We start from the raw sequence: 27,148 nt of genomic DNA on the forward strand, positions 1-27,148 counted from the left end.
TCTCTCTCCTGCCCCCCACAACCTCCAATGTAGAATGCACTGCTGCCTGCAGGCCTGAGGCAGAAGGATCAGACCACCAAGGCGCCCACGGGCCCCTTTAAAAGAGAGGAGCTCTTGGATCACTTGGAAAAGCAAGCAAAGGAGTTTAAGGACCGAGAAGATCTGGTCCCCTACACAGGGGAAAAACGAGGTACTGAACAATGTTGCTGTTATAATATGCCACTCCCCATGCACCATTGAGTGCCGACTGTATGCCAGGCCCTGCCAGGCCCTGTGATGGGCCAAATGTGACTGGGCCTCCTTGTCCTCATCCCTGCCTGGCCAAAACACCCAAACCCAACTTCAAAAGCATCTATGGATGATGTAGATTTCATGAAGTTTTGGGGGTAGACTGAGGAAAGACTCCTATCCACTCAAATCAGCAAAACTTTTCCCTAAACCCTCTTTCACTAGGATGTCCTGATTTTTTTTTTATGCAAACCTAAACAGTTTTGAGAGTAAAAGAAGAAACTGTTAATAACGACATCAGGACTTTGGGAGACCGAGGCAGTCAGACCACCTGAGGTCAGGAGTTCAAGACCAGCCTGGCCAACATGGCAAAACCTTGTTTCTACTAAAAATACAAAAATTAGCCGAGCATGGTGGCACGAGCCTGTAGTCCCAGCTACTCAGGAGGCTGAGGCAGGAGAATCGCGTGAACCCAGGAGGTGGAGGTTGCAGTGAGCCAAGATCGCACCACTGCACTCCAGCCTGGGCAACAGAGTAAGACTCCGTCTCCAAAAAAAAAAAAAAAAAAAAAAAGACATCAGGACATGAAGCCTAAGCAGGGACCATCCTATGCAAACCAGGGACTAGAGATGCACTAACCGTCTCCACCCAGATTCTCTCTGCTCTTTCTCCAAAGTTCCTCTCTCTGGCAGCTGCAGCTTCCCTTCCTTCATCTGTCCCATTATACTCTCTGCTCCAGCCTGAGGCAAGCCATCTTGAAGGCCCCAGGAAACAGAGAGGGCCTCCCTGACCATCCATTCTAAGACTTCCCGTTGCTCTCCAAACCCTCTGCCCCCCTCCAATATCCCCCTCATCCCATTGTTCCACAGGCCTCCTTCTGCTGTTCTCAAACTTTCCACCTCAGGACCTTTGCACATACTCCCTATGCCTGGAGTGCTGGTCCTGCTGCCCAGCTCCATGCTGTCTTCTTCATGGCTGGCTCCTCCTGCCCGGTAAGATATAATAGTCAGAAACAGCCTGGAGCTACATCTATTTCAGTTGCAATCCTGGCACTACCACTTACTAGCTGTGTGAACATATGTAAATGTTTTAACCTACTGTGCCTCCATTTCCTTCTCTGTAAAACAGGGATGATGAAAATACCAGCCTCATGAGGTTGTAATGAAGGTTAAGTGAGTTCAGATCTCTGTCAAGCGCTTAGAACAGCATCTGGCAGGAAATGAATGCTACTTAAGTATTAGTTGTTATTGTCCTTTGGGTCTCAACTGTACAGTCTTCTCTCTCAGGAAAGCCATCCCTGTCTACTCTGTTCAGGACAGGCAGTCCCTCTCCAACTTCCCCGCTTGGTTATTTTCCAACACAGGAGCCTGCGTATGTCCTTCAGAGCAACTCACATCTTACCAGCATCTCTTTATTTTTCATCTATCTCTCTCACTAGCCTGTAAACTCCCTGAGGGCAACCACTTGGGCTGTTTTTGCTCAAGTGGTACTCCCAGCATGCAGCCAGTGCGAGGCCTGCCATATAGTAGGGTTGAGTAGAGAGTTGTTGGATGAATGGATGAGCTAAAATTAAATAAATGTTTAATGGATTTGTGCACTACTTCGTTAGAATACCAGCTACAGGAATGCAAAGACCATATCTGTCTTGTTCATCATTTTGTTCCAGGCACCTAATAAATCCATAGCACATAGAAGGCACCTAATAAATATTTGTTGAATGAAAGCACTAATTCTAATTAATTAATTGTGTAATTAATTGTTTCTTTTCAGTCTCTTCCATTCCCTCCACCCCTAAGAATGCAAGCATTGTGAGCCCCGGGTCCACATCTGTGGCTGGCTCCCCTGTATCGCAGTTGTATTTGCACAATGCCCGGCACTAAGTAGCTGCTTCATAAAATGAGGACGCACATGGGGGTAGACATTGTGCAGAGGACTTCGAACCATTCCAAATCCTGGACTTGGAGCTCAGTCCAGGTTTCACTGAAAACTGGAAGTCCAGGGAGGCCTAAGGGGCATCTAGATTATAGAACTTCTGAATTTTGAAAGGATCGCGTGGTCAGAGGGATCCTGGAGGGGGTGGCAGGAGAGAAGGTGAGGACGAGGGCAGGGAGTGGGGATGGGCAGCAGACCTGGGTGGACACCTAGCGAGGTGAGTCATTGCTGGCGTCCACTTCCTCATGTACCCACACCCCTCCCAGGGGAGAACCCGGAGGATGGTGTGAGGGATGGGGAAGGGAGTCTGAATGGTACACAAATCAGTCCTGCCACTCCTCCAGCTCTGGACTGGGCAGAGCTGGGAAAAGCTCTCTAGCCTCCCAGAGCTGGACTGTCTTCATGAAAAACCAGGCTGACCAAGGAGAATAGTTAGCATTCATTCTACTTCCATACAGCAACAAGCCCAAAAGGCTCATCATCATCGTCATCATCATCATCATCATCATCTTGGAGTATTTGAATGCTAGTTGTTGGAGTTCTTATGACTTGAATAAGTGGAGGTCTCAGAGCCAGTGGGGCAGGAGACCCTCCAGCTCTGACTGGCAGGCTCAGGGCCATTCACTCCAGCCTCTACCAAGCACTTCCCCCACAGCAGGCTTACAGTCAGCTTGGGCTGCTGGGAAACAGCACCCCACACCGCAAGACCTGATAGTATGTAGGAAGAGCCATAAACTGGCACAAAGCCCTGAGGAATTTGGAAAGGGAGCCCTTCTCATTCAAGTGGGAGAGACCAGAATATAGCTCCAGGCAGGATGTTTTCATTAGAATTAGATTTGGCTGCCTGTGCTGGGGGGAAAAATAAAAGTAACAGACTTAATCAAGGAATTTAATTTTCTTAGGCATTCCAGGGCTAGTAAGGCATATTCCTTAGCATCGTGGATCACAACCCTTTCCAGCTTTTCATTCTGCCACCCCTACAACCTGTCTTTGTCCTCATGGTCTATCTGGCTGCTGAAGCTCCAGCCATCACATTCACATGCCACTAGTAAGATGAAGGGAAGAAGTCTAGGTACCTCTTACAGTGGCTCAGAGTCGCCATCCTCACTGGAGGAACCTGTTATGGGGTATAATAAACCACAGGTCTTAAATATTTATTGAATATTCATCTCAGCCATTGCATTAGTCATTTTAATACTTGAGTTCCTTTTTAGGGGTTTTATTTTCCTTGTGTGTTTTCCTCTTTTCTGGATCCCTGGAATCTGATATTAACAGAGGTTATGATACATTTTTTCCCCAAATGATTCTGTTGTGTGTTTTGCTGATAGAGGTAATTGATATTTGCTGTAAACAGTTTACACAATAAAGCTAATTAATTCACAATCATTTCCTCACTGAAAATAAGCACTGATCCCATTTTAGGGAATATCTTTCTGGACATTTCTCTATGCGCTTCCCACTCCCTCTCAACCTTCACCACTACCACCCTGGTATTGCACCCACACCGACCGCCTAATCATCCTCCACCCCCGCTCCCTTCAGCTTATCCTCCATCAACAGCTGCTGTGAGCTGTGTAGGTTTTTGTAAATTGAGGTAAAACTTATGTAACATAAAATTAACCATTTAAAAATGAACAATCCACAACATTGTGCAACCACCACCTCTATCAAGGCCCAAAACACTTTTATTGCTCCAAAATAAAACCCTGTACCTATTACAGTTAGTTACTCTCCCACTCCCTCTGCCCCGGCCCCTAGTACCACCAATCTGTATCTATGGATTTACTTATTTTGTATATTTTCTACAAATGAAATCATACAATATGTGACTTTGTGTGTCTGGCTTCTTTCACTGAGCACAATGTTTTCCAGACTCATCCATGTTGTAGCACGAATCAGTGCTTTATTCCTTTTTATACCTGAATGATATTCCACAATTTGTATATCCATTCATCCACTGGTAAACATGTCAGTTATTTCCACCTTCTGGCTATTGTGATTAATGCTGCTTTGAACATTCTTGTAGAAGTATTTGTTTGAATACCTGTTTTTAATTCTTTGGGAGTATATACCTATGGGTGGAATTGATGAATGATATAGTAATTCTATGTTTAATTTTTTGAGTAACTGCTAAACTTCTTTTCCATAGCAACCATACCACTTTACACTCCAATCAGCAATGTACGAGGGCTCCAATTTTCCACATTGTTGCCAACATGAATTTTCCATTTTTTAAAATTGTAGCCATCCTCATGGGTGTGAAGTTGTATCTCATTGTAGTTTTGATTTGCATCTCCCTAACAAGCCATGATGTTGAGCATCTTTTCATGTGCTTGTTGGCCATATGTATATCCTTTTTGGAGAAATGTTTATTCAAGTCTTTTACCCATTTTAAAATTGGGTTGTTTTTCCTTTTGTTGTTGAGTTGTAAAAGTTCTTTCTGTATTCTAGATACTAGACCTTATCACATATATGATTTGTGAATATTTTTCCCCTTCTGTATATTGTCATTTCAATTTCTTGATAGTATCCTTAGATGCTCAAAACTTAAATTCTGATGAAGTCCAGTTGATCTATTTTTTCTTTTGTTGCTCGTGTTTTTGTTATCATATCTAGGACTCCACTGCCAATTCTAAGGTCATAGAGACATACCCTTATGTTTTCTTCTAAGAATTTTATATATATATATATATATATATATATATATATATATATATATATTTCTTTTTTTTTTTTTTAGATGGAGTCTTGCTCTGTCTCCCAGGCGGGAGTACAGAGACACAATCTTGGCTCACTGCAACCTCCACCTCCCGGGTTCAAGTGATGCTCCTGCCTCAGCCTCCTGAGTAGCTGGGACTACAGGCACACACCACCACGCCCGGCTAATTTTTGTATTTTTAGTAGAGATGGGGTTTTGCCATGTTGGCTAGGCTGGTCTCGAACTCCTGACCTCAGGGGATCTGCCCATCTCACCCTTCCAAAGTGCTGGGATTACAGGCATGAGCCACTGCGCCCAGCCTGAATTTTATAGTCTTTTTTTTTTTTAATTTTTTAATTTACTTTTATTTTTTATTGATCATTCTTGGGTGTTTCTTGCAGAGGGGGATTTGGCAGGGTCACAGGACAATAGTGGAGGGAAGGTCAGCAGATAAACAAGTGAACAAAGTTCTCTGGTTTTCCTAGGCAGAGGACCTTGCGGCCTTCCGCAGTGTTTGTGTCCCTGGGTACTTGAGATTAGGGAGTGGTGATGACTCTTAACGAGCATGCTGCCTTCAAACATCTGGTTAACAAAGCACATCTTGCACCGCCCTTAAACCATTCAACCGTGAGTGGATACAGCACATGTTTCAGAGAGCACAGGGTTGGGGGTAAGGTCACAGATCAACAGGATCCCAAGGCAGAAGAATTTTTCTTAGTACAGAACAAAATGAAGTCTCCCATGTCTACCTCTTTCTACACAGACACGGCAACCATCCGATTTCTCAATCTTTTCCCCACCTTTCTCCCCTTTCTATTCCACAAAACTGCCATTGTCTTCATGGCCCGCTCTCAATGAGCTGCTGGGCACACCTCCCAGATGGGGTGGTGGCCGGGCAGAGGGGCTCCTCACCTCCCAGTAGGGGCGGCCGGGCAGAGGCGCCCCTCACCTCCCGGACGGGGCGGGTGGCCGGACGGGGGGCTGACCCCCCCCACCTCCCTCCTGGACCGGGCAGCTGGCCGGGCAGAGGGGCTCTCACTTCCCAGTAGGGGCGGCCGGGCAGAGGCGCCCCTCACCTCCCGGACGGGGCGGCTGGCCGGGCGGGGGCTGACCCCCTCACCTCCCTCCCGGACGGCTGGCCGGGCGGGGGGCTGACCCCCCCACCTCCCTCCCGGACGGGGCGGCTGGCTGGGCGGGGGCTGACCCCCCACCTCCCTCCCGGACGGGGCGGCTGGCCGGGCAGAGGGGCTCCTCACTTCCCAGTAGGGGCGGCCGGGCAGAGGCGCCCCTCACCTCCCGGACGGGGCGGCAGGCCGGGCGGGGGGCTGATCCCCCCACCTCCCTCCCGGACGAGGTGGCTGCTGGGCTGAGACGCTCCTCACTTCCCAGACGAGGTGGCTGCTGGGCGGAGGGGCTCCTCACTTCTCAGATGGGGCGGTTGCCAGGCAGAGGGTCTCCTCACTTCTCAGACGGGGCGGCCAGGCAGAGACGCTCCTCACATCCCGGACGGGGCGGCAGGGCAGAGGTGCTCCCCACATCTCAGACGATGGGCGGCCGGGCAGAGACGCTCCTCACTTCCCAGATGTGATGGCGGCCGGGAAGAGGCGCTCCTCACTTCCTAGATGGGATGGCGGCCGGGCAGAGACGCTCCTCACTTTCCAGACTGGGCAGCCAGGCAGAGGGGCTCCTCACATCCCAGACGATGGGCGGCCAGGCGGAGACGCTCCTCACTTCCCAGACGGGGGTGCGGCTGGGCAGAGGCTGCAATCTCGGCACTTTGGGAGGCCAAGGCAGGCGGCTGGGAGGTGGTTGTAGCCAGCCGAGATCACGCCACTGCACTCCAGCCTGGGCGCCATTGAGCACTGAGTTAACGAGACTCCGTCTGCAATCCCGGCACCTCGGGAGGCCGAGGCTGGCAGATCACTCGCTGTTAGGAGCTGGAGACCAGCCCAGCCGACACAGCAAAACCCCGTCTCCACCAAAAAAATACGAAAACCAGTCAGGCGTGGCGGCGCGCGCCTGCAATGGCAGGCACTCGGCAGGCTGAGGCAGGAGAATCAGGCAGGGAGGTTGCAGTGAGCTGAGATGGCAGCAGTACCGTCCAGCTTCGGCTCGGCATCAGAGGGAGACCGTGGAAAGAGAGGGAGAGGGAGACCGTGGGGAGAGGGAGAGGGAGAGGGAGAGCTATAGTCTTAACTTATATTTAAGTCATTCCATTTTGAGTTCAACTTTACATATGGTGTGAAATAGGGGTCCAACTTCATTCTCTTGCATGTGGATATTCAGTTGTCTCAATACCATTTGTTGAAGCGATTATTCTTTCCCCATTGAATGCACCTTGCACCCTAGTTGAAAATCAATTTGCTATAGATGTTTGGGTTACTTTCTGGACTCTGAATTCTATTTCATTGTCTATCTATCTATCCTTATGCCAGCACTACACTGTTTAGCTTTTTAGTAAGTTTTGAAATCAATAAGTATGAGTGCTCTAACTTTGCTCTTTTTCAAGATTGTTTTGGCATTTGTGGCCCATAATTCCATATGAATTTAAGGATCACCTTTTCTGTTTCTGGGAAAAGGACTGTTGGAACTTTGATAAGGATTATATTGGATCTGTAGATTGCTTTTGGTAGCATTGCCATCTTAATAATATTGTGTTCCAATCCAAGAACTTAAAATATTTTTTCATTTATTTAGGTCTTTAATTTCCTTCAGTAATGTTTTATAATTTTCATTGTACAAGTCTTTCACCTCTTTGGTTGAATTTATTCCCAAGTTTTATTCTTTGGATTGTATTATAAATGAAATTGTTTTCTTAATTTCCTTTTCAAATTTTTCATTGCTGATGTACAGAAACACTGCTAATTTTTGTATGTTGATCTTGTACCCTGCAATATTGCTGACTTTGTTAGTTCTAATAGGTTTTTTTGTGTGGAAATTCAGGGTTTTCTATACATAAGATTATGTCTTCTACAAATAGAAACAATTTTACTTCTTCCTTTCCAGTTTGGATTCCACTGACTTCTTTTTCCGTCTATTTATTCTGACTGAAACTTCCAGTGCAATGTTGAATAGCAGCAGTAAAAGTGGGCACCCTTGTCTTGTTCCTGATCTTAGGGGATCATTTCCTCACTTCTATCAGGTCCCAGGTCACAGGCTGTCATCTCAGTGAGGCGTCCTCTGACTAGCCTTCCCAAAACAGCGGTGCCCACCCCACCCACAACCCATCCTGTCATCTTCTAGGCCCTTGTCCTGCTTTGTCTTCCTCCATAATGCTTAATACCATTCCATATCTTTATACGTTTATTATCTCTCTCCTTTCACTACATCAGAAGCTTTTGAGGATTTTACTCACTGCTGTCCCCTAGCCCCCAGAAAGGTGCTTGGCACATAGGAAGCACTCAATAAATGTTGTTGAGTAAATAAATATACATATGCAATTTCTCATAAATGGAATTAAATTGTTCATGCTACTTTGTAAGCTTGCCTTTTTCACACAACATTTGTCCTAGGCATTCTCCTTCTTAGTAAGTAGCAATCGCCATCATCCTTTATACTAACTGCTGGAAGTCCGTTGTATGGATGCACCATAATTTCTTCACCAGTTCCTATGGGTGGGCATGACAGTGACTGTCCTCATATGTACCTCTTTACTCCCCTTATTCCATTATGAATCTGACACTTTAAAAATATGATAATGAGGCAAGGATGCATTATTTTTCTCCCTTTTCATATTTTATTTGTTTGTTTAGAAATGTTTATACATTTTTCTCTCATTTCCCAAGGTCTCAGAAACTTTGGTTAAGGTATCCCATACCCTGGCATTCTATTATATTTTTCTTTCATATTTTTTTCCTACTTACAGATTGTTTGGTCATGAATGCTTTTGATAGAGGGTAGTCAGCTTGGACCAAGTTATAAAATCATTCTTTTCAAGTGTGAGGGGTGCTGTGTTGGAGATCCCTGATTCCTGTTCTTTGGAGAAGTTGGTCCCCAGAGGGAGAAACCTGAAGGGACTCTCAGCATGGAGGGACCCACAGGGCTCTACAATGGTCCACGCAGGGCCATCACCAGAGGCTGCTCCATTGCAGCCACTCCCATAACAGGTCCCCTGTGTGTTTGCAGGAAAGGTCTGGGTTCCTAAGCAGAAGCCACTGGATCCTGTGCTGGAAAGTGTGACGCTGGAACCGGAGCTGGAGGAAGCCTTGGCAAATGCTTCAGATGCAGAACTCTGTGACATTGCAGGTAAGAGGCGTTCCAGGAGCTTTCCACATCCTCCAGAAGGATTTGACCCACATCTGCAGGGAGCCTTGTAGGGCTCATTTCAGCATGAACACCTTCTCTATTTCTAACAAGAACTAGAGGAGACCGAGAGTGTTCAAACAATCCATTCTCAAAAACCAAAACAAGGAAAATAGAGAGAAAACCACGCAAACCTACCACACCAGGGAGCCATCTGCTGTTGCCATGAGACCCCATGCCAGAGGGACGTGGGTGTATCTCAGGGAGAGCCCACAGACACCCTTTCCCAGCCATTAGCGTTGAATCCTGCCCAAACCATTTGGGAAGAGAGGATAGAGGGAAAACAGACAGAGGGCCTCTGGTGTCTTTGGCTTGGGAGGCTCACTAAGGGCTTGATTTTTACAGCTTTGCACTTTGCCTGCAGTTGGCTCAGTGAGCCGGCTTTGAGGGGTCACCCTTGTATATCGCATATTTGCCCCATGCCCTCCATCTTCATATGTGTTTCCATATGATCTTCACAAACTACCCCCAAAACTCCAGAAGGTGGCCTGATATTCAGAGCCCTTTGCCCCCCTCTCTGCCTCCCCCGACTTCTCTGCTGCTCCTGTCTAGTCTCTGTCCCACTGCTGTGGTGTTCCATCCCCACAGGAAGGTCAGGCTCTGGCCACATCTGGCACCTTGTGCACTCCCTCCCCACCTACTGTGCTCTCTAATCCAGGGAGTGGGTGGGTTTTTATTCTGCAGGCTTGGAGACTGCTAATCATAGCCCAGGTGATGGCAGGAGGGTGGGTGGGGTGGGGAAAGGCTCGAGGCAGGTAGGCAGGGGAGAGGGTAGAAGGGGATGCCTGTGACTGACTGGCTGTGAGAGTGAGGTAGAAGAGTCAAGCAGGGTAACCTCAGACACTAAGTGGTGTCGGTGCCATTAGTGATGGATGGCAAGGGAGGAGCAGGAAGAGGGGAGATACAGAGTTCAGTTTACAACCTGTGGCACTTGAGGCACCTGTGGGCCACCCAAGTAGGGTCAGTTGTATAGGAAGTTCTGGAGTGCTACAGGGGGTTCCCATTCAAGATAGAGATTTGGGCATCATTAGTGTTGTCAAGCTCCAGAAAGAATACATGGCCCTCGTAGAAGCCTTTGGTGGTGGGGGTTGGGGGCGGGGGTGCAAATCGTGGAAATGGGGCAAAGCTAGAATGTGGATCAGTTAGCCACAAATAGGCTGAGAACCAAAGGCCAAATCAAGATGGGCAGAATTGGATGCAGGAGCCACAGAGATGGAGTGAGGGTTCAGGGCTGGCCAGGAGACTCAGAGGCATGTAAGCCCAGAGGCCACGGCGGAGGTGGGAGGGCACCAGCACCAGCACCAGGGACTTGACAGGCCACAGCTTCCTTCTGCGACTTGTGAGTAGTGTTGTGCGTGACTTTGGTGACATTCGTTCAGGGGTGGGGGAGCCACTGGGGGATGTGCAGGCGCAGTGAGAAGACTCAACTATACACAAGGGGCACTCTGGGTGGTGACAGATGAAGCCAGGTCTGGGGGACCTGAGGAGTGAATGCGGAAAGCCAGTGTGTAAATCCCAAGTCCAGACAGCCCTTTCCTCAGGAGACAGGGAATTTGAAGGACAAAGGGCAATGGCTTCAAGGGTATTGGGACTGAGAGAGAATGGTTTTCCCTTTCACTATGAAGTACAGAAGCAGTGAGTGCTTCACCCAGCTGGGAAGGTAGCACTTAACTCCGGAACCTAGTTTGCTAGGGCAGGGATTTATTCTGTCAGAAGCCACACGAGTCACAGCAGATCCTCCACTGAGCCCATATATTATACATCACACTTCAACCAAACCATCTCCCCGAAGGGGGTCCCTTGAGGTCGGGTTAATCTGTGAGGCAGGGAGGTGGCTGATGCCTTGGTGCGGCATCTCCACATGGACTGGGGCTGTTTTTACCCTGGACTTTCTCCTCCAATCACCCTTCATGATGTCACTCCCCTCATTAGGCAGCTCAAAGGGATTATCAAATGACTGCTGTCGCAACCCCCGGCGCCTGCGGTTCCTGTGCCAAGTCAGAGCTGCAACTCTGTGCTACGTTTCTGTGTGGCTTTCTTGAAACTACTTCTCTTTATTTTTGTTGGCGTGGCTATTTATTGTTATCTGTAACGATGCAATATCCTGCCGAAGTCTGGGAAGGAGAGGGGAGCTGTAAGTCTACACCAGTGTTAACTGGCTAACCTTGGATGCCTGTCATTTGATGTTGGACATTTGAAAGATGGCAGCATCTCTGGGGAAGGAGGGACTGAACATTTTTGACCACCTACCATGTCCCAGGCTCTATGTGAGTTGCTCTCAAGACCTTATTGCGTTTATTGACCAAAACAATCCTATGAAGGAAATTTTATTACTGTCCCTATTTTACGGATGGAGAAAGTAGGCAAGATGTGGTTAAATGCCTTGCCCAAAGGGTTTAAACCCAGGCAACTTCATTCTAGGGCCTATGTGCAGCATCATCACCCAGTGTCACCTGAGTGAAGCCCTCCAGGGTAGGGGAGGACACAGAGCACAGAGGGTAGGCAACAGAGGGTGATGGGCAAGGCTGGAGAAGTTGGCTGGGGACCCGGCAGGGGGGGTCACATTCGAAAAGGCTCTGGATGCCACACCAAGGAGATGAAACTTGGGACTAGGGGCATGAGGGAGAGCTAGATGGAAGCAGGAGTTTGAGTGGAGAGGAGGGAGTGTTCTGGAGGATGGGGGAATGGAGGAGGCAGGCCTTCGATGAGGCCGAGGCCTGGGCAGAGCTGTGGGATTGCATCTGAGATGCAGCTTCACCAAGAGCCCAGCTGTTCCTAGTGCCGGCTCAGAGGCCGGGCAGCTGAGATGGTACCAGGCTTTCTAGCCTGAGGCAGCAGAAAACAGGCTGGGTGGCTGATGAGGAGTGCTCTGCCGAGAGCTGACTTCAGAAACTCCGCATGAGATGAAGGCTGGACTTCAAACATGGTGTTGGAGGTGCTGGGCGGAGCAGGCCCACCAGAGAGTGGTGGGTGGTTGGAGCCTTTTTCACAGAGCGGGTGACTGGGGCCAAGAGTGTGGGTGACTCACTGGAGGAAGAAGAGTAGGGGGAGGAGGACATGGGGCGTCCAGGTCACCTGTAGTTGGTATGGCCTGTCTCCCAAGTGGAACATTTCCATCAGCTCAGCTCTGGCTTGCTCACTCACACACACAGTCAGTGCTGTCCATTTAGTCTCTGGACTAGGCCCTGGCAAAAGAATGGTAAGAAAACAGCCCAGTTTCCACCCTCACAGAGTCTACGTTAAACAAACACCAGGTAAGTATGAAATGACAAATGAGAGTGAGCGTCTGAACAGAATCAGTACAGCGTGTGAGGGAGGCACTTGGGGTAGGACTGGGGGAGACCAGGGAAGGGCTATGGAGAAGAGCCTAGGAGCAGAAGAGTAGCAGTGAGAAAGTGCGGAGAAGGTCCAGGGCTTGGGAGCGGCAGGAGCAGCGGTTCCGGGCTGGGGATGGCAGGCCCCTCTGAACGGAGTGGCGTGGCAGGCTTGCTATCTGCTGATGGGAGGAGCCTGGAGGGCAAGCTCAGGTGTGCCCTCCTAACTCACATGTGACACGGGTGAGGTGCATCACTCATGCATTCACCTAACTGCTCACTAAGCCAGTGCACATTATTGAACTCCTACTGCATACTAGGATGAACAGGAGCCAGTCCTTGCCTTTGGGAGGCCCAGGAGGTGATGAGGACAGACGAGAAACATGTATTTTTTTTTAACCTTAAAATCTTTTATCACTTCAACATGTAGATTTCAACATTAAAAGCGTCCCTGCTGGGCAACAAGCAGAGTGCACAGGTTCCTGGCAGGGCTAAGTTATTGGCGCATAGCCTACAGGGTTGTAGGTCAGAGGCTGCTGGGAGTCAGCAAGCACTTGTAATTCGCAGTGCCTCCCCTGCCCACTCAGGGAGGTGATGCTGGCTGGCTTTAGGGACCCTTCAGGTGGGGCAGGACCCAGGAAGGAAGTGGGGTAGGGAGACTCATCGTTTAGATGGGACAGCCTCGGGCCACTCACCCCCAAGGGCAGTTGGCAACCTGGGGGTCTTGCGGCTATCAGAGACAGGCTTAGCCAGGCCACCCCCTGGCTTCTGGCTACTTCCGTGTGCTTAGGCACCTGTCCTGCTACCCTGCCAGTGGCAGGGTGTATCTTATCCAGGAGCAGCTCAACTGCATCCAAGTCCTGGGCCGGAGCCAGTTTCTCCCACCTGTCCCTGGGATGCAGGAGAACATCTTCCAGCCATCTGCCCAGAGACAGCCCGAGCAGCTGGCAGCAGGAGGAGCCGGGGATGTGTGCTGTTATCTCCCTGCGTCCTGAGTGGAATTACCAAATGAGTGAACTCTGCCTAGGCAGGGAGAGGAAACAGAACTCAATGTTCTTTTTCAGAGTTCAAAAATAGTCCTTTTTGAGTTTTGAGGAAGATCTAGACTTAAAAAAAAAAAAAATCAAGTTCCCCAGTGCTAAATTCAGCCTTGCCAATATCTACAAAGAATGAAGCAACAGGCAATGTTGATGTGCCGTTTTCTCCCGTCACTCACTCCTGTTGACGTGGAGTGTGGCACAAAACCAAGTGAGAGGGAAAGTTGCGATTTTGTGCCTAGGGCTGGCAGAAGGTAATACTAGCCCCAGGCATTCTGCCCATCAGTGGAAATCTAGCTGGGCCCTTCCCTTCCTTCCTCTTTCCCTCCTTTCTTCTTTTCGTCTTTCCTTTTTGTAATTCTAATTTCCTCTGAGCTGCAAAATGGTTTTATTTCTTCTTAGCCCTGCTGTTAACATATGTAACCTGCTAGAATAAATATATGTTATCTGTCCTTAGGATGCCAAAGTCAAGGGGAAGTTTTAGAACTTTAGAACTGCTAGTGACCTAGTGAATGAGAATACTAACTTAAAAGCCACGAGAGTCCTTGCTGTATGGTTTTGGCGAACCATTTCCCTCTTGAGCTTGCTGGAAAAGTTGGGGGTGGGGGGTCTACCACAGCTACCCTGGATGCTGTTTGTTTGTTTGTTTGTTTGTTTTTAGACAGAGTCTCACTCTGTTGCCCAGGCTGGAGTGCAGTGGCGTGATCTCGGCTCACTGTAACCTCCACCTCCCAGGTTCAAGCAATTCTCCTGCCTCAGCCTCCCGAGTAGCTGGGATCACAGGCGTGTGCCACCATGCCCTGCTAATTTTTGTATTTTTAGTAGAGACGGGGTTTCACCATGTTGGCCAGGCTGGTCTTGAACTCCTGGCCTCAAGAGATCCACCCACCTCGGCCTCCCAAAGTGCTGGGATTACAGGCATGAGCCACTGTGCCCAGCCCCTGGATACTTACTGTAAAAGTCAAACAGGATAAAAACATGAGAAATTGTTGTGTCACTAAGTCCTATGGGTAGGTAAGAGATCAGTTTAAACACTCCATTTTACAAGTGAGAAAACTGAGCATCCCCCCAGCCCCCAAAAAGGAAGTGACCTATACAGGGTTACCCAGAAAATTCATACCAAGGCTCAGCCTGAAATGTAGGTCTGCTTCCTCCTGGTCTCCCAGCAGTCTCTTGTAACTTCGCCGCCTCCATCCCTTTTCTAGACCATCACAGGAAGCTGGCATCTGTGTGCCAAATGCACTTTCTATTTTCCACCTCTCTCCACTCTAAGCCACACCAGTCAGCCATATGAGGCTACATCTTTTATATGATCCCCGCAAAACCTGTACGAAACCCCAGCACATCCCAGAACCCCCGTGAGCTGCTCCGTGGGAGCTGGAGAGCCTGCCCCAGAATGGGACTCCTTCTTGGTGATCTGATTCACCTGCTGCTGACTCAGGCCTCAGCTTCTGTTGCCCACGTAGATGCAGCCTAAATTAAAACCCACGAGAGCCTGAAAAAATGCAGATGCCTCTCTGCCCACCAGTTCTCTTAGTGATGAACAAGCAAGTCTAATTTTAGCAGAGAAGAATCTTAGAATGTGAGAAACAGAAAGGACTTTGAGATCATCTCATCTTGTGGTTTTCGACTCTCACTCAGCAACAGAATCACCTGAGGAGGTTTAAAAAAAAAAAAATCGGCTGGGCGTGGTGGCTCAAGCCTGTATCCCAGCACTTTGGAAGTCCAAGACAGGTGGGTTACTTGAGGGCAGGAGTTCAAGACCAGCCCGGGCAACATGGTGAAACCCCATCTCTACTAAAAATACAAAAATTAGCTGGACGTGGTGGCACGTGTCTGTAATCCCAGCTACTTGGGAGGCTGAGGCAGGAGAATCGCTTGAGCCTGGGAGGTGGAGGTTGCAGTGAGCCAAGATCATGCCATTGCACTCCAGCCTGTGCCACAGAGCGAGACTCCGCCTCAAAAATTAAAAAAAAAAAAAAAAAAAATATATATATATATATATATATATATATATATATATATATATCCAGAGATTCTCATTGGTTGGTCCAGGATGGAGACAGGCACTGATATGGTCTTAAAGCTCCCTGGGTGATCCATGTGTGCAGCCTTGACCGAGAGCCACTGGTCTTGTCTCAACCCTTCATTGGAAAGAGAGGTTGAAGCCTAGAGAGGGGAGGGGAATTGCCCAAGGTCACACTGACATCAGGGGCATGGTCAGGGCTGGAACTTGGGTTTCCCGACTCTTCATTAAGGGCTCCCATATTGTCTCTCTAACAGGAAACCATATCTAATCAAATGACTTGGGTATTTTTTAAAAATCATCACCAAATATTTGCTAAATACCATATTCAGGGAGAGGTGGAAGAGAAAATATCCTTCTCTGACCTCCAGAAGCCTACAGTCTAGTAGCAGAAGCAGACGTGTATCTAGATATGTCTAACACCGCATAGATTCTGAGGCATACACCAGGTGCTGTGGGAGAATTAGAGAGGGAGAGGAGGAATCCAGGAAGACTCCCTGGAGGAGGAAGAGTTACTCCCAGTCTTGAAGGATAGGGCCATAGAGTTGTTAGATAAAATACAGTATGTTCAATTGAATTCAAATTTCAGAGAACAACAAATATGTCCCAATATTGAATGGGGCGTACTTAGCTAAAAAAAAATTTGATGTTGGCCAGGCGAGGTGGCTCACGCCTGCAATCCCAGCACTTTGGGAGGTCAAGGTGGTGGATCAAGAAGTCAGGAGTTCAAGACCAACATGGCCAAGTTGGTGAAACCCCGTCTTTACTAAAAATACAAAAATTAGCCGGACGACAAAAAATACAATATTTTTTGTATTGTAGATATATATAAAAAGTATTTATATATTGTATATATAAAAAAATACAAAAATTACAGGATGACACTCCTGTAATCCCAGCTACTCGGGAGGCTGAGGCAGAGAATTCCTTAAATCTGGGAGGCGGAGTTTACTGTGAGCCGAGATCTCGCCACTGCACTCCAGCCTGGGCAACAGAGCGAGACTCCATCTCAAAAAAAAAAATTTGTTGTTTATCTAAAATTCCAAATCAAGTGGGTGCAGAGAATCACCAGCAGAAGGGAGAGTACTAGCAAAAGCAGGAGCAGCTATGAGCAGGGGCTGTTTGTGTAGCTAGAGCAGAGAAGCTGTTGGGAGGGGGAGTGCAACAACACTGGTGAGGTGGGGCCAGCCCAGGGAAGGCCTGTGAAGCCAGGCTCTGGGTTTGGATTTGGCTGTACAAGCCACTGTCCTCCCATCTGCACAGCTGCAACAGCCTCACAGCTCTGCAGCCACATCCATCTCTCCCCTCTGTAGTGAGTTCTCAACACAATAGTCAGTACTCAGGTCAGACCATCTCACTTCCTGCTCAAGCCTTTAATGGCTTCCCAGGCTGTTCCTAGGAAAAGACACCCGAACTCCTTACTCAGCCTAGAAGACCCTGTAGAATCTGACCTTGCCTAGGTGAATAAAATCTACTCCAGAGGGTTATTGGGCAGATCAAGGAGGGGAGTGTTAGGCAATGGTTCTCAATCTTGGCTGCTCATTGAAACCATCCAGGGAGCTTTAAAAATGCAGGTGCCTGAGCTCCACCCCCAGAGATTTTGGGTTAATTGGTCTAGGGTGGGACTGGGCATCAGGAATTTCAACAGATCCCCAGGTGATTCCAGTGTGCAACCAAATTGGGAATGATGGACACAAAGTGTCTTCCCTGGCCCAGAGCATGTGCTCAGTGAGAGGGGTGGTGTTGCCATGCGTCTGATTATTACCGCCACACATCCAGCTTCTATCCTGTTTCCCCCAGCAGTGATTGTCACAGCTGTGTCATCACTGGTGTCCTGGCCTTGGCCTCTTCCTACTCTCCACCTCCCAACATGCAGCACAGAGCAGCTGGAAAGGTCTTTCCTGAAATGCCAACCTGACCTTCCTCCCTCACTGGCCTGCCACTCTCTGAACCTCGAGGCTTTCCCACCTGCATTCCTCTGCCTGTAATGTTCTATAGCCCTTCTCTTAACTTGACCAACACTTACTCCTCCTTCGCATCCCAAGTTCCTCTTTTATGCTGTCTTAGGACCGAACTTTTTCCTCTACCACACTCAGCATACCCTGCGCTGGTTTTTCATTGTGTGGGAACTTGCTTGGCTCCTCTCTCCCCCAGCACACTTTCACCTCCATGAGCGGAGACCCAGTCTTTCTTATTCTCCACTGTCCCCACCAGAGCCTAGCACACAGTGCTGGGGTGGGCCTCATAACATGTTGAACAAATGAATGGATGAAAGAATGGCTGAGCACGGGAGCAATAAGATCAGGTTGGCATTTCCAGAAAGAGCTTTCCAGCTGCTTTGTGCTGCATGCTGGGAGGTAGAGGGAAGGAAGAGGCCAAGACCAAGACACCGGTGGTGACACAGCTGTGACAATACAGCCAAAGAATGATCAGGCCTCCACTAGGATGGAGATGATGGGATGGGAGGGGGACAGATCTCAGAGACACTGGGACGGTCAAATGGGCTTATGGGAAGAAGGTGCCACATTCCCTGATGTTTTACCCTGAGGGACAGGCAGGATGACAAGATGGAAAGAGAGCCTTCCAAAGAAAGAGGCTGTCACGGGAAAGAGCCATTCTGGTTTGGCCACGTTGAGCTGGATGTGCCAGCAGGACATCAGGGAATCAGAGGCCAGGGGCAGAGCAGCCTGGGCTGGGGCTGGGGATTTCGGAGTCACATCAATAGAGGTGAGAGTAAAAGTAAAATAAAATTTTGAAGTTTTCATGCAAGTGTTTCTTGCCATTTCTGTGAGCCAGAGTTCCCGGGGTTTGGAGTGTGGGTCCCTAGGAGGCTCTTCTGTCTGCAGAGGCACATCATGAGCCCTTCCCTTGTCCCTGCAGCGATCCTGGGCATGCATACGCTCATGAGTAACCAGCAGTACTACCAGGCCCTGAGTAGCAGCTCCATCATGAACAAGGAGGGGCTCAACAGTGAGTATGCGCCTGCCCCCAGGAGGGACCTCATGCTTCTTGCTTCCTCCACTCACTGATGTTCTCTGGCTCATTGCAGAAGTTTTAACGTGTTATACAGCCAAATCTGTTCATCCTTTCCTTTGAGTCTCCTGGGATTTGTGTCTTGTTTACAAAGGCCTTCTCTATCCCAGTATTATAGAAATGTTCTCCTATATTTTCTTCTAAAAGTTTTAGAGATTTACTTTTTATATTCAACTTTTTCTTTTTTTAGACAGGGTCTTGCTCTGTCAGCCAGGCTGGAGTGCATTGGCACAATCTTGACACACTGCAGCCTGGATCTCCTGGGCTCTGCCTCCCACCTCTGCCTCCTGAGTAGCTGAGGCTACAGGTGTATGCCAGCATGCCTGGCTAATTTTGTTTATTTTGTGTGGAGATGAGGTCACACCATTGCCCAGACTGGTCTCGAACTCCTGGACTCAAGCAATCCTCCTGCCTCAGCCTCCCAAAGTGCTGGGATTACAGGCATGAGCCACCACACCTGGCCTTATATTCAACTTCTTAATCTACCTGGAGTTCATGTTTGTGTGTGCTGTGGGATGAGACCAAACTTTCATTTTTTCGAATTAATATCCAGTGGTCCCAACACCATTCCTTGCAAGATTTATCCTTTCCCCACTGGTTTGGGCCCCGCCTTTATCATCCACATGGATCTGTTTCTAGGTGCCTCCTCTGTTTCATGAGCCCTTTTGTCCTTTCCTGTGCCAATATTGCATTGCCTTAATTACTCCACTGCATTGTTCCAAAGCTGGCATTTTGGCCCCAAACAGAAATGAGGCTGCCAAAAAAAATAATTATTCCTCCTTCTGGAAGATCGATGCATTTCTTTCCCATCCGGGCTTCATCTTAGCCTCCCAAGAGTCCACTGAGGTCATGAGCCCCGGGAAAATGACTAGCCCTGCTTTACAGATGTAGACCCAAGGTTCAGAGAGTTTAAGTAATTCACCCAGTTCTTGCAGGATGTCAAAGGCAGAGTCCAAGTAGAACCCCAGCCTCCTGGCTCCCTTGGGGGGCTTCTTCTGAGTGGTGCCCCCTACCCCCACCCAGCCCCTGCGATGTGCAGCCCTCACGTGCCCCAACCCTGCACATGCTCCCTTCCACAGTATCTTTGTGTTGGCAGAAAGTGAGCCCCTTGTTTCTGTGAGCCACCTCCCTTTTATTGGTCACTCTAGGCGTGATTAAACCCACACAATACAAGCCTGTGCCCGACGAAGAACCAAATTCAACGGACGTAGAGGAAACGCTGGAACGGATAAAGAACAACGACCCAAAACTTGAAGAAGTTAACCTCAATAATATCCGGGTAAGGTCCATTTATTTCACTTTACCTGTCTGTGGCTGGGGGAGAGGGAACCATGTCACCCAAATGCAAACGGTCCAGGGTTGGTTGTGCAGAGTAAACAGGGTCCTGTTTGGATTCTGGGTGTTTCTGCATCGGGAATAGGGACAAAACCTTTGCAAATGGGAGACTTTAAGAGGGGTGGGCAGTGTAAACAAGTGCATCTGGCAGTCCTGGTTTCTTTCTGAGGATGATATCAGGCCCAGATGTTTAGCACGGGCCAACCCAGCTTTGATCTGGAAACCTGCCACGTTATTCAAAACACTGAGAGATTCTCCGAGATAAAATCATGAGTCAGACACATGCTGCTGCACGGGATCTCAAGGCTGGAAAAGTCCAGTGCCCACTAGGCTCGGGGGTAACACAGGCCCTGGGCAGGTCCCTCCCCTGTGCCATCGCTGCTGCTATATCACGTTCATATTCAGCCTCGTTTTACAGCCACAGAAGGGAGCTGTTGGCCAAAATGTCCAAAGCGATATCCCAAGCTGTCTGCCCTTTTCTCTGTGCACATTTCCTTATGTGATCCCGGGCAGGGGTGGGACAGGTGGACAGGCAGTCTCACCCTGAACAGGCCGCCGCAGGAAGAATTCAGAGACAAACGCAGCTGCCTACCCACCTGCTCAGCCCAGAGACCAGTGGATTAGTTCTGGGAGGGGGTGGGGTAAGACTAGAAGCCAGCCCCCCATGCCCCTGCTTCACTTTCTTTCCTTCTCCACTTTATTTTAAGCAGCTGCCAGCCCCACGGCACCATCAGATTGGAAACCTGCACCCTAGTGTTCACCCCCACCTGGCCTCCCCATGCTCTGCTCCCACGGGAGCTAAAGTGACGCTCTGAGAGATTGGTAAAAACACAGCCATGTTTTCTTTCATGTGCCCAGTAGGAGACATTGGCACAATTCAGAATGCTGCCCGCTGGCAGTGAATGCTGCCTCAGGGCCGCATGAGGGATGGAATCTCCCTGTGAGGCCCCAGCCTCCTCTGGGCCTCAGTTTCTCCTCTGCACTATGAGCCTGTTGGACCAGATCAGTGGTTTTCACCTGAGAAGATTAAAAAATATATACCAACGCCCAGGCCTGACCCTAGAGATTCTGATTCTATCGTTCTGGGCCGGCCCAAGCATCACCATTTTGTAAAAGTTCCCCAGGAGTCTCTGATGTGCAGCTGGAGCAGAGACCCCCTGGGGTAGATGTCTCTTAAAGAGCATCATATGCAACCCCCTTACCTGTTTTCCAGAAACAGGGCCAGAGAGGGCAGGAGGCTTCCACAGAGACACCTAGCAAGTCAGGAACATTGCCGATCACTGGGACCAAGGCCAGGTTCCAGCCCCTCTCACACCCCTAGTCCTAGCTCTTTGTACAATACTACAAGCCTTAATTTTTGCCTCTTCTCTGGCCCCCAAGTGCACAAAGAAAGAGGTTACAGGTCTTATCTGAAATTTTCAGGCAGGATTTTCTAAATCTGTTTACCAGAAAGTTCTCCCCAGATTTCAGTCATCTGGGACAAAGCCTGAACCTTTTGCCCATTCAGCTTTTTGGCCAGAGACTTGCCAGGAATCAGTGAGTAGCCAGGCTAATCCACCTGCCTCAGCCTGTCCCAGAGGAGGCTTCTGGTCACTCTCTCTGTTGCCTTTCTTTGTGCAGAATATCCCCATCCCCACCCTCAAGGCATATGCAGAAGCCCTGAAAGAAAACTCATATGTGAAGAAGTTCAGCATCGTGGGGACACGGAGTAATGACCCCGTGGCGTATGTATGTACCTTTCTGTTCTGTTGCATTGTGGATGGGGGCCTTGAAACAGAAGGGTTGAAATATGTGGCCTCAGGACTGGTTGTATCCCACTAACAAAGAGCTCTATGTGGTACAGTGGAAGGCATTAGACCAGGAGCCATGAGGGGTGTAGAGGGAACAGCCATCACCTGGCACCACCTACACGTCATCCTGGCCAATCCTCACAACCACTTCTGGTCTCAGATATGCAGTTCTCCCCACTTTGCACTTAAAGAATCTAGGGTTCGGAGAGGTCAGGCAACTTGTTTTGTCCAGTCACACAGCAAGTGAGAGGTGGACCTGCAATTCCAGTGCAGTCACGTGACCCCTAAATCTGTCTCTCTCTTCACTCGGCACATCATATTAGAACAAGGGCCTGCCCTTCCCTGTTCCTCAGTTTTTCCATCTCTAAAATCAATGGTTTTGGTTGGGCGCAGTGGCTCACACCTGCAATTCCAGAACTTTGGGAGGTCAAGACGGGTGGATCACTTGAGGTCAGAAGTTCGAGACCAGCCTGGCCAACATGGTGAAACCCCGTCTCTACTAAAAGTATAAAAATTACCTGGGCTTGGTGGTGCACGCCTGTAATCCCAGCTACTCGGGAGGCTGAAGCAGGAGAAGCACTTGAGCCCAGGAGGCGGAGGTTGTAGTGAGCCGAGATTGCACCACTATACTCCAGCTTGGGTGACAGAGCGAGGCTCCATCACAAAATAAATAAATAAATAAATAAAAATTAAAAAAAATAAAAATGATGGTTTCATCAGCAGGTCCCAATGACCAATTTTATTTTATAAGTCTCAAAAGATATTTCTGATCAAATTAAATTGTACTTACTCTGAAGTAGCCATCAACTCTTCTTTTTAAACATCCAGCACATATGTATTGAGAGTCTCTCTGTGCCCAATGCTGAATTAGGTTCTGGGAATACAATTGTGACCAGTCTCAGCTTCCACTTTCATAAAGATTCTGGTCCATTTGGCCAGGCAGACAACTAAAGGGTAACAGTACAGTGCAATTACTGCAAAGCTAGATTCCTGCAAGAAGGGCAGAAGCTAGTGTATCAGGGCTAATAATTAACCATTTAGTAGCAATTGATTTTTTTCTGATTCTTAAAATAGGTAAGACAGTGTTCTTTCATATTTTTGAAATAATAGAAATAGCTCACAGTCTCTCATTGCTGTCAGTGGGGAACCTCTGGATTGATGACCTCTGACCTCAGATCTCCATGGTTCTTTGCCCATAGGAACACAGCTGGCAAAGCCACATGCCCTGTATGCTACTATGTCATGGGTCAGAAACCAAGCACATCCATTCTGGCCCTCAGCTCAGGTCCACAAATGTTTTTTGGGCATGGACTCTGCCAGACCAACAGCTGATATCAGCCTATGCACACCAGTATGCCCATGTCAAACACTGAGATGCTTCTGGGCCAGTTGGTAAATGAGGCTGCCAGAGCTCTGTCAGGGCCCCCACTGCCTGCCCTAGCTTTTCTCCTGGCCCCGGTTCCTCCACTGGGACCCGGCATACAAGGAGTTAACACCTGGCAAGACAGGGCCTCCAGGACCTGCTCAGCCACCAGCATGTCCAGTTGGATCAGCCTAGCAGATTGCCTACTGGTTGTTATTTTGATTTTTTTTATTAGATTTGATTAAGCCAGGCCAGGCCTTTCCTGGGAGCAGGAAGGTTCTGGTGGAAGACACAGAGAGGACTCTGGCTGGGTCCTTTCCCTCAGGAGGGCCAGCCAAGTCAAAGACAGACACCATCACAGAGAAAGCTGACATGCCATCCCGGGGGAACACTGAAGTGAAGGGCACTGAGGAGGGGGCGATGATTTCAAAACAGAGGGCTTCCTGGGAGCTAGCCTCTCAGCAGGTCTCAGCAAGGCAGGGGCGACGGGGTAGGTATTCCTGGCTCAGAGCATCGTTTTAGGCAGCAGGGCCCACCGATCAGTATGTCCTATCAGCTGCTGGTGTCTTTTTCCCTCCATGACGCATCGTTTCCACCAACTGCTAATTATCTCATTTCCTTCAGAGGCTCTGATTGTCATCTACACTCCCTGGCTGAGTTCCTCTGAAACGTGCTAGGGGCCACCTAAGCTCCTCTTCTCCAGTTTGCCCTGGTCACTTGCCCAGCGGGTGGTTTCCCAGGCTTCCCTCTTCTGCTCTGTAGTGCTCAGATGAAGAAAACCATGTCTCCATGGAATTTCCACAGGGCAATAAAGAGACAAGTGGGGAGTATGTACAGGAGGTTGAGGCTCCACTGGTCACTCAGTGAACAATGCCTGAGGGCCTATTATATGCTGGGTATTGTGGGCAACATGGGATAGATAGGATGCATTTTCAGCCCACCAGGAGTATATAGTCTAATAGCAGAGACAACACCAGTATGAAAACAACTCTGAACAGAGGAATCCGAGGTCCACAATGAGGGAAGTATGGCTCCATTCTATGAGGATTTGAGAGGGTAGGCTACAGCTAGCTGGGGAATGTCAGCAAGAGTTCTTGGAGAAAGGGGCATTGAGAATGGCCTCGAAAGATGGGTAGAGCTTGGACAGGGAAGCAGAAAGGGAAGGGAATTCCAGGTGGGAGGGAAAGAAAGGGCAGAGACAAAGTGGGAAAGCACCGAGCAGGCATGGGGAGCTGCGAGTAGCCCCACTGAAGAGGAGCAGTGAGAGTTGATTCTGGACAGGGGAGTAGACCCAGGTCATAGAAGCTTTGCTTGTAGGCTAAGCAGCATAGAATTCTCCTGTGGGGGATCGGGAGCCATGGCGGGTTGCAGGAGAGGAGAGACACAGTCAGAGTTGTGCTTGGTGAAGGACGTGGTGGAGATCATCCTCCTGTTCCCCTAGGTGTCTTAGGATCTACCCAGAGGGGCCTCCAGCCTTGCTCGGGGTGACTCATGGGTATCCTTGCTTTCTCTTGTGCTTCAAGGCCCTTGCTGAGATGCTCAAGGAGAACAAGGTGTTGAAGACACTGAATGTGGAATCCAACTTCATTTCTGGAGCTGGGATTCTGCGCCTGGTAGAAGCCCTCCCATACAACACTTCTCTGGTGGAACTGAAAATTGACAACCAGGTGAGATGGGCAAGGGTCTCCTCAGGTCTGTTACTACATGCAGCTCACTGGCCTGCAGTTTTTCCCATGCTGCTGGATGGAGCTGAGAATGCTGATGATAGAAGCTCAGAGCCCAGCTTTGAGGGACCTCCAAGGTCCCCAAAGTTCACACCCTCTACCACGCTCACCTTCCTTCTTCATCGCTTCCACTACGTGCTCTTCCAGTTCTGCTTGAGTCCCTCTCATGATGGGGGACACACTCCTTACCAACATCATCACTTCCATTCTTAGGCAATGAGAACATTCTTCCTTATATCCGGTAGAAGTCAGCTCCCTGTAAGTCCTGTTTGTTGGGCTTAGCTCTGTTCTCTGCTTCACTCAGGACATCTGTTGTACAGATCTCATGGACCACTAAGCTCTCCTTCTCCAGGTTAAAATTCCCAGTTTTCTTCATTCACCCCCATTCAATGCGGCTTTTGAATTTCCTCACCATTCACATTACTCTCTAGGCGAATTCTAGTTTGTCTTTATTCTTATGGAGTTACTGTTTCTCTGTAACTTCTGTGGGTCAATCATTTTATCTGCGGGGCAACTCTTTCAGCTCTGACTTTCTAAGAGGATGCTAATAACAACATCTTATATGTTACATGTGTTGAGAGTGTACTGTGGACCAGGCTCTGAGCTGCACATCTTACATCCATCATCTTTGATCTTCACAACAACCCTACAGAATGTGGGTATCATCAGTCTCAGTTTTCAGAAAATAGTCCAGACAGGCCAAAGATAAGCTCCTTTTTCAGGGCCACAGGGTCAGCATTTAGGAAGCAGGATTTGAATCCAGGTCTCTTTGACTCTAAAACTCACACTTATTCCACTGCAGCATGTTGCTTTTGATGTTAAAATGCTTTCTTTTTTATGAATGGGGACTCAGTTTTTTTTTCCACTACATGAAAATTTTTGCTGAATGGTTGTATAAATGTATGCATGGGAAAAAGATTGGAATGAAATATTACACAATTCTAAACAGTGGTTATACCTGAGTGAGACTATCACAAGTTTTTAACTTTTTTATTGTAAAACATGGCAAACATACAGAAAAGTGCATAAAACTTAAATGCACAGCTTAAGGAATCATAACAGGCATGTAACCCCTGTCCAGGTCAAGAAACGAAAACATTACCAACCTCCAGAAGACTTTGTCCCTTCCCAACCATAACCCTTTCAAAACCATTACAACTTGCTCCCCACTCTCATGCCTCCATGCCTTTCCCTCCTCATGGAATGTCCTCCCCTGCCTCTACCCTCTTCTCTGCCTTCTGGGTTTAGTTGAAGTTTCACTTTATCTTAGTGGTGTTCTAGAGACAGCTTGAACCAGCTTGCAAGATCTGATTGTGGATATCTCTTCCTGAGACCAGCAATGGCACATTGGTGCCTTGAATTGCTCATGGTAGGTGGGAGTATTTACACTATGGAAATTGGCAAATTGGCACACCATGCATCCGGGCTTTTTTTTTTTCTTGAGAGCCAGGTTACTACTGTCTTCTCCCGCTAGTCTGCCATAGCTCCTCCAAACCTCTGCCCAAAGAGAGTTAGATACCTCTTCCTCTGGGCTCCCCTAGCACCTGGGCTTCCCTTGAGCTTCCCAGAAGCTGGTGCTGTGTCTGAGGCATCTCCTTATCTCAGTGCCCAGCTCAGGACCTGGCCCTTCAGGAGTGCCTGGTAAGTAAGTTTGCCCTGGATGGTCGTGCATATTGTTCACAGCACAATGAGGTAGCAGAGAGCAAAATTCAACCCGGAATCCACTCTCCAAGCTGTGTGCCTCAGTATGGGGCTTTGTTCACCCAGAGAGGGCACTTTTTTCTAATTTATATAAAGCAGTCACATGAGCTGGCAGCAGCCGTGTCACGTGCATTTCCTGCATTGGACTCCTTGCATCTCTCGCATGCCGGTGGTCTTGCTGCTGCCTCGCTCATTCTCAGGCCCTCCCCACCCCTACCCCTTCTGCACCCTCCCTTAGCCATTGCTGACTGTGCTCCACTGGAGGCAAGAGGGGCAGAGCAGATGGAACAAAGGCATGCAGCAGGCTTGGCAGTGGCCCTGGTCCAGGCCCTGGGATTGGCTACTCATGTGAATCCCAGCCTGGCCTGGCAGGAAGTCAGGGTCTACCCAGAGTCAGCTGAAACTTAACTCCCAGGGCAGAATGTCAGCAAAAGAGGACTGGGAGCAGGTCACTGTGGTGGCAGCTGCCAGGGAGTTGCCCCTTCCCTCCACACACTATCCCCCCAGAGTCCAAGATGGAGCCCATGCTAACCATTGCCCTTACCTTAGCTGAATACCCTGGTTCAAAAACATTTACTTCCCTGAGCCTCAGTTTCCTGGCTTGTAAAATGAGGATTATAAGAATCTCTGCTTCTAAGGAGATAACAGATGTAAACTCTGAAGTT

At 48.8% G+C, this 27,148-nt stretch overlaps 1 protein-coding gene across 2 annotated transcripts in view; it reads left to right on the top strand.

The window, feature by feature from the left end:
• The window catches only part of TMOD1 (tropomodulin 1), a 95,871-nt gene that overhangs the window by 44,503 nt on the left and 24,220 nt on the right, over positions 1-27,148 (top strand). For both annotated transcript variants that reach the window (XM_055350025.2, XM_031014874.3), the window contains exons 3-8: positions 34-190; positions 8,984-9,103; positions 18,418-18,507; positions 19,719-19,849; positions 21,526-21,633; positions 24,582-24,725. In XM_055350025.2, coding sequence (XP_055206000.1) covers positions 34-190; positions 8,984-9,103; positions 18,418-18,507; positions 19,719-19,849; positions 21,526-21,633; positions 24,582-24,725 — 750 coding nt within the window. The remainder of the gene's footprint in view (positions 1-33; positions 191-8,983; positions 9,104-18,417; positions 18,508-19,718; positions 19,850-21,525; positions 21,634-24,581; positions 24,726-27,148) is intronic.

The sequence above is a fragment of the Gorilla gorilla genome, chromosome 13 (genome assembly GCF_029281585.2).
Source record: "Gorilla gorilla gorilla isolate KB3781 chromosome 13, NHGRI_mGorGor1-v2.1_pri, whole genome shotgun sequence".
Lineage (NCBI taxonomy): Eukaryota > Metazoa > Chordata > Mammalia > Primates > Hominidae > Gorilla > Gorilla gorilla.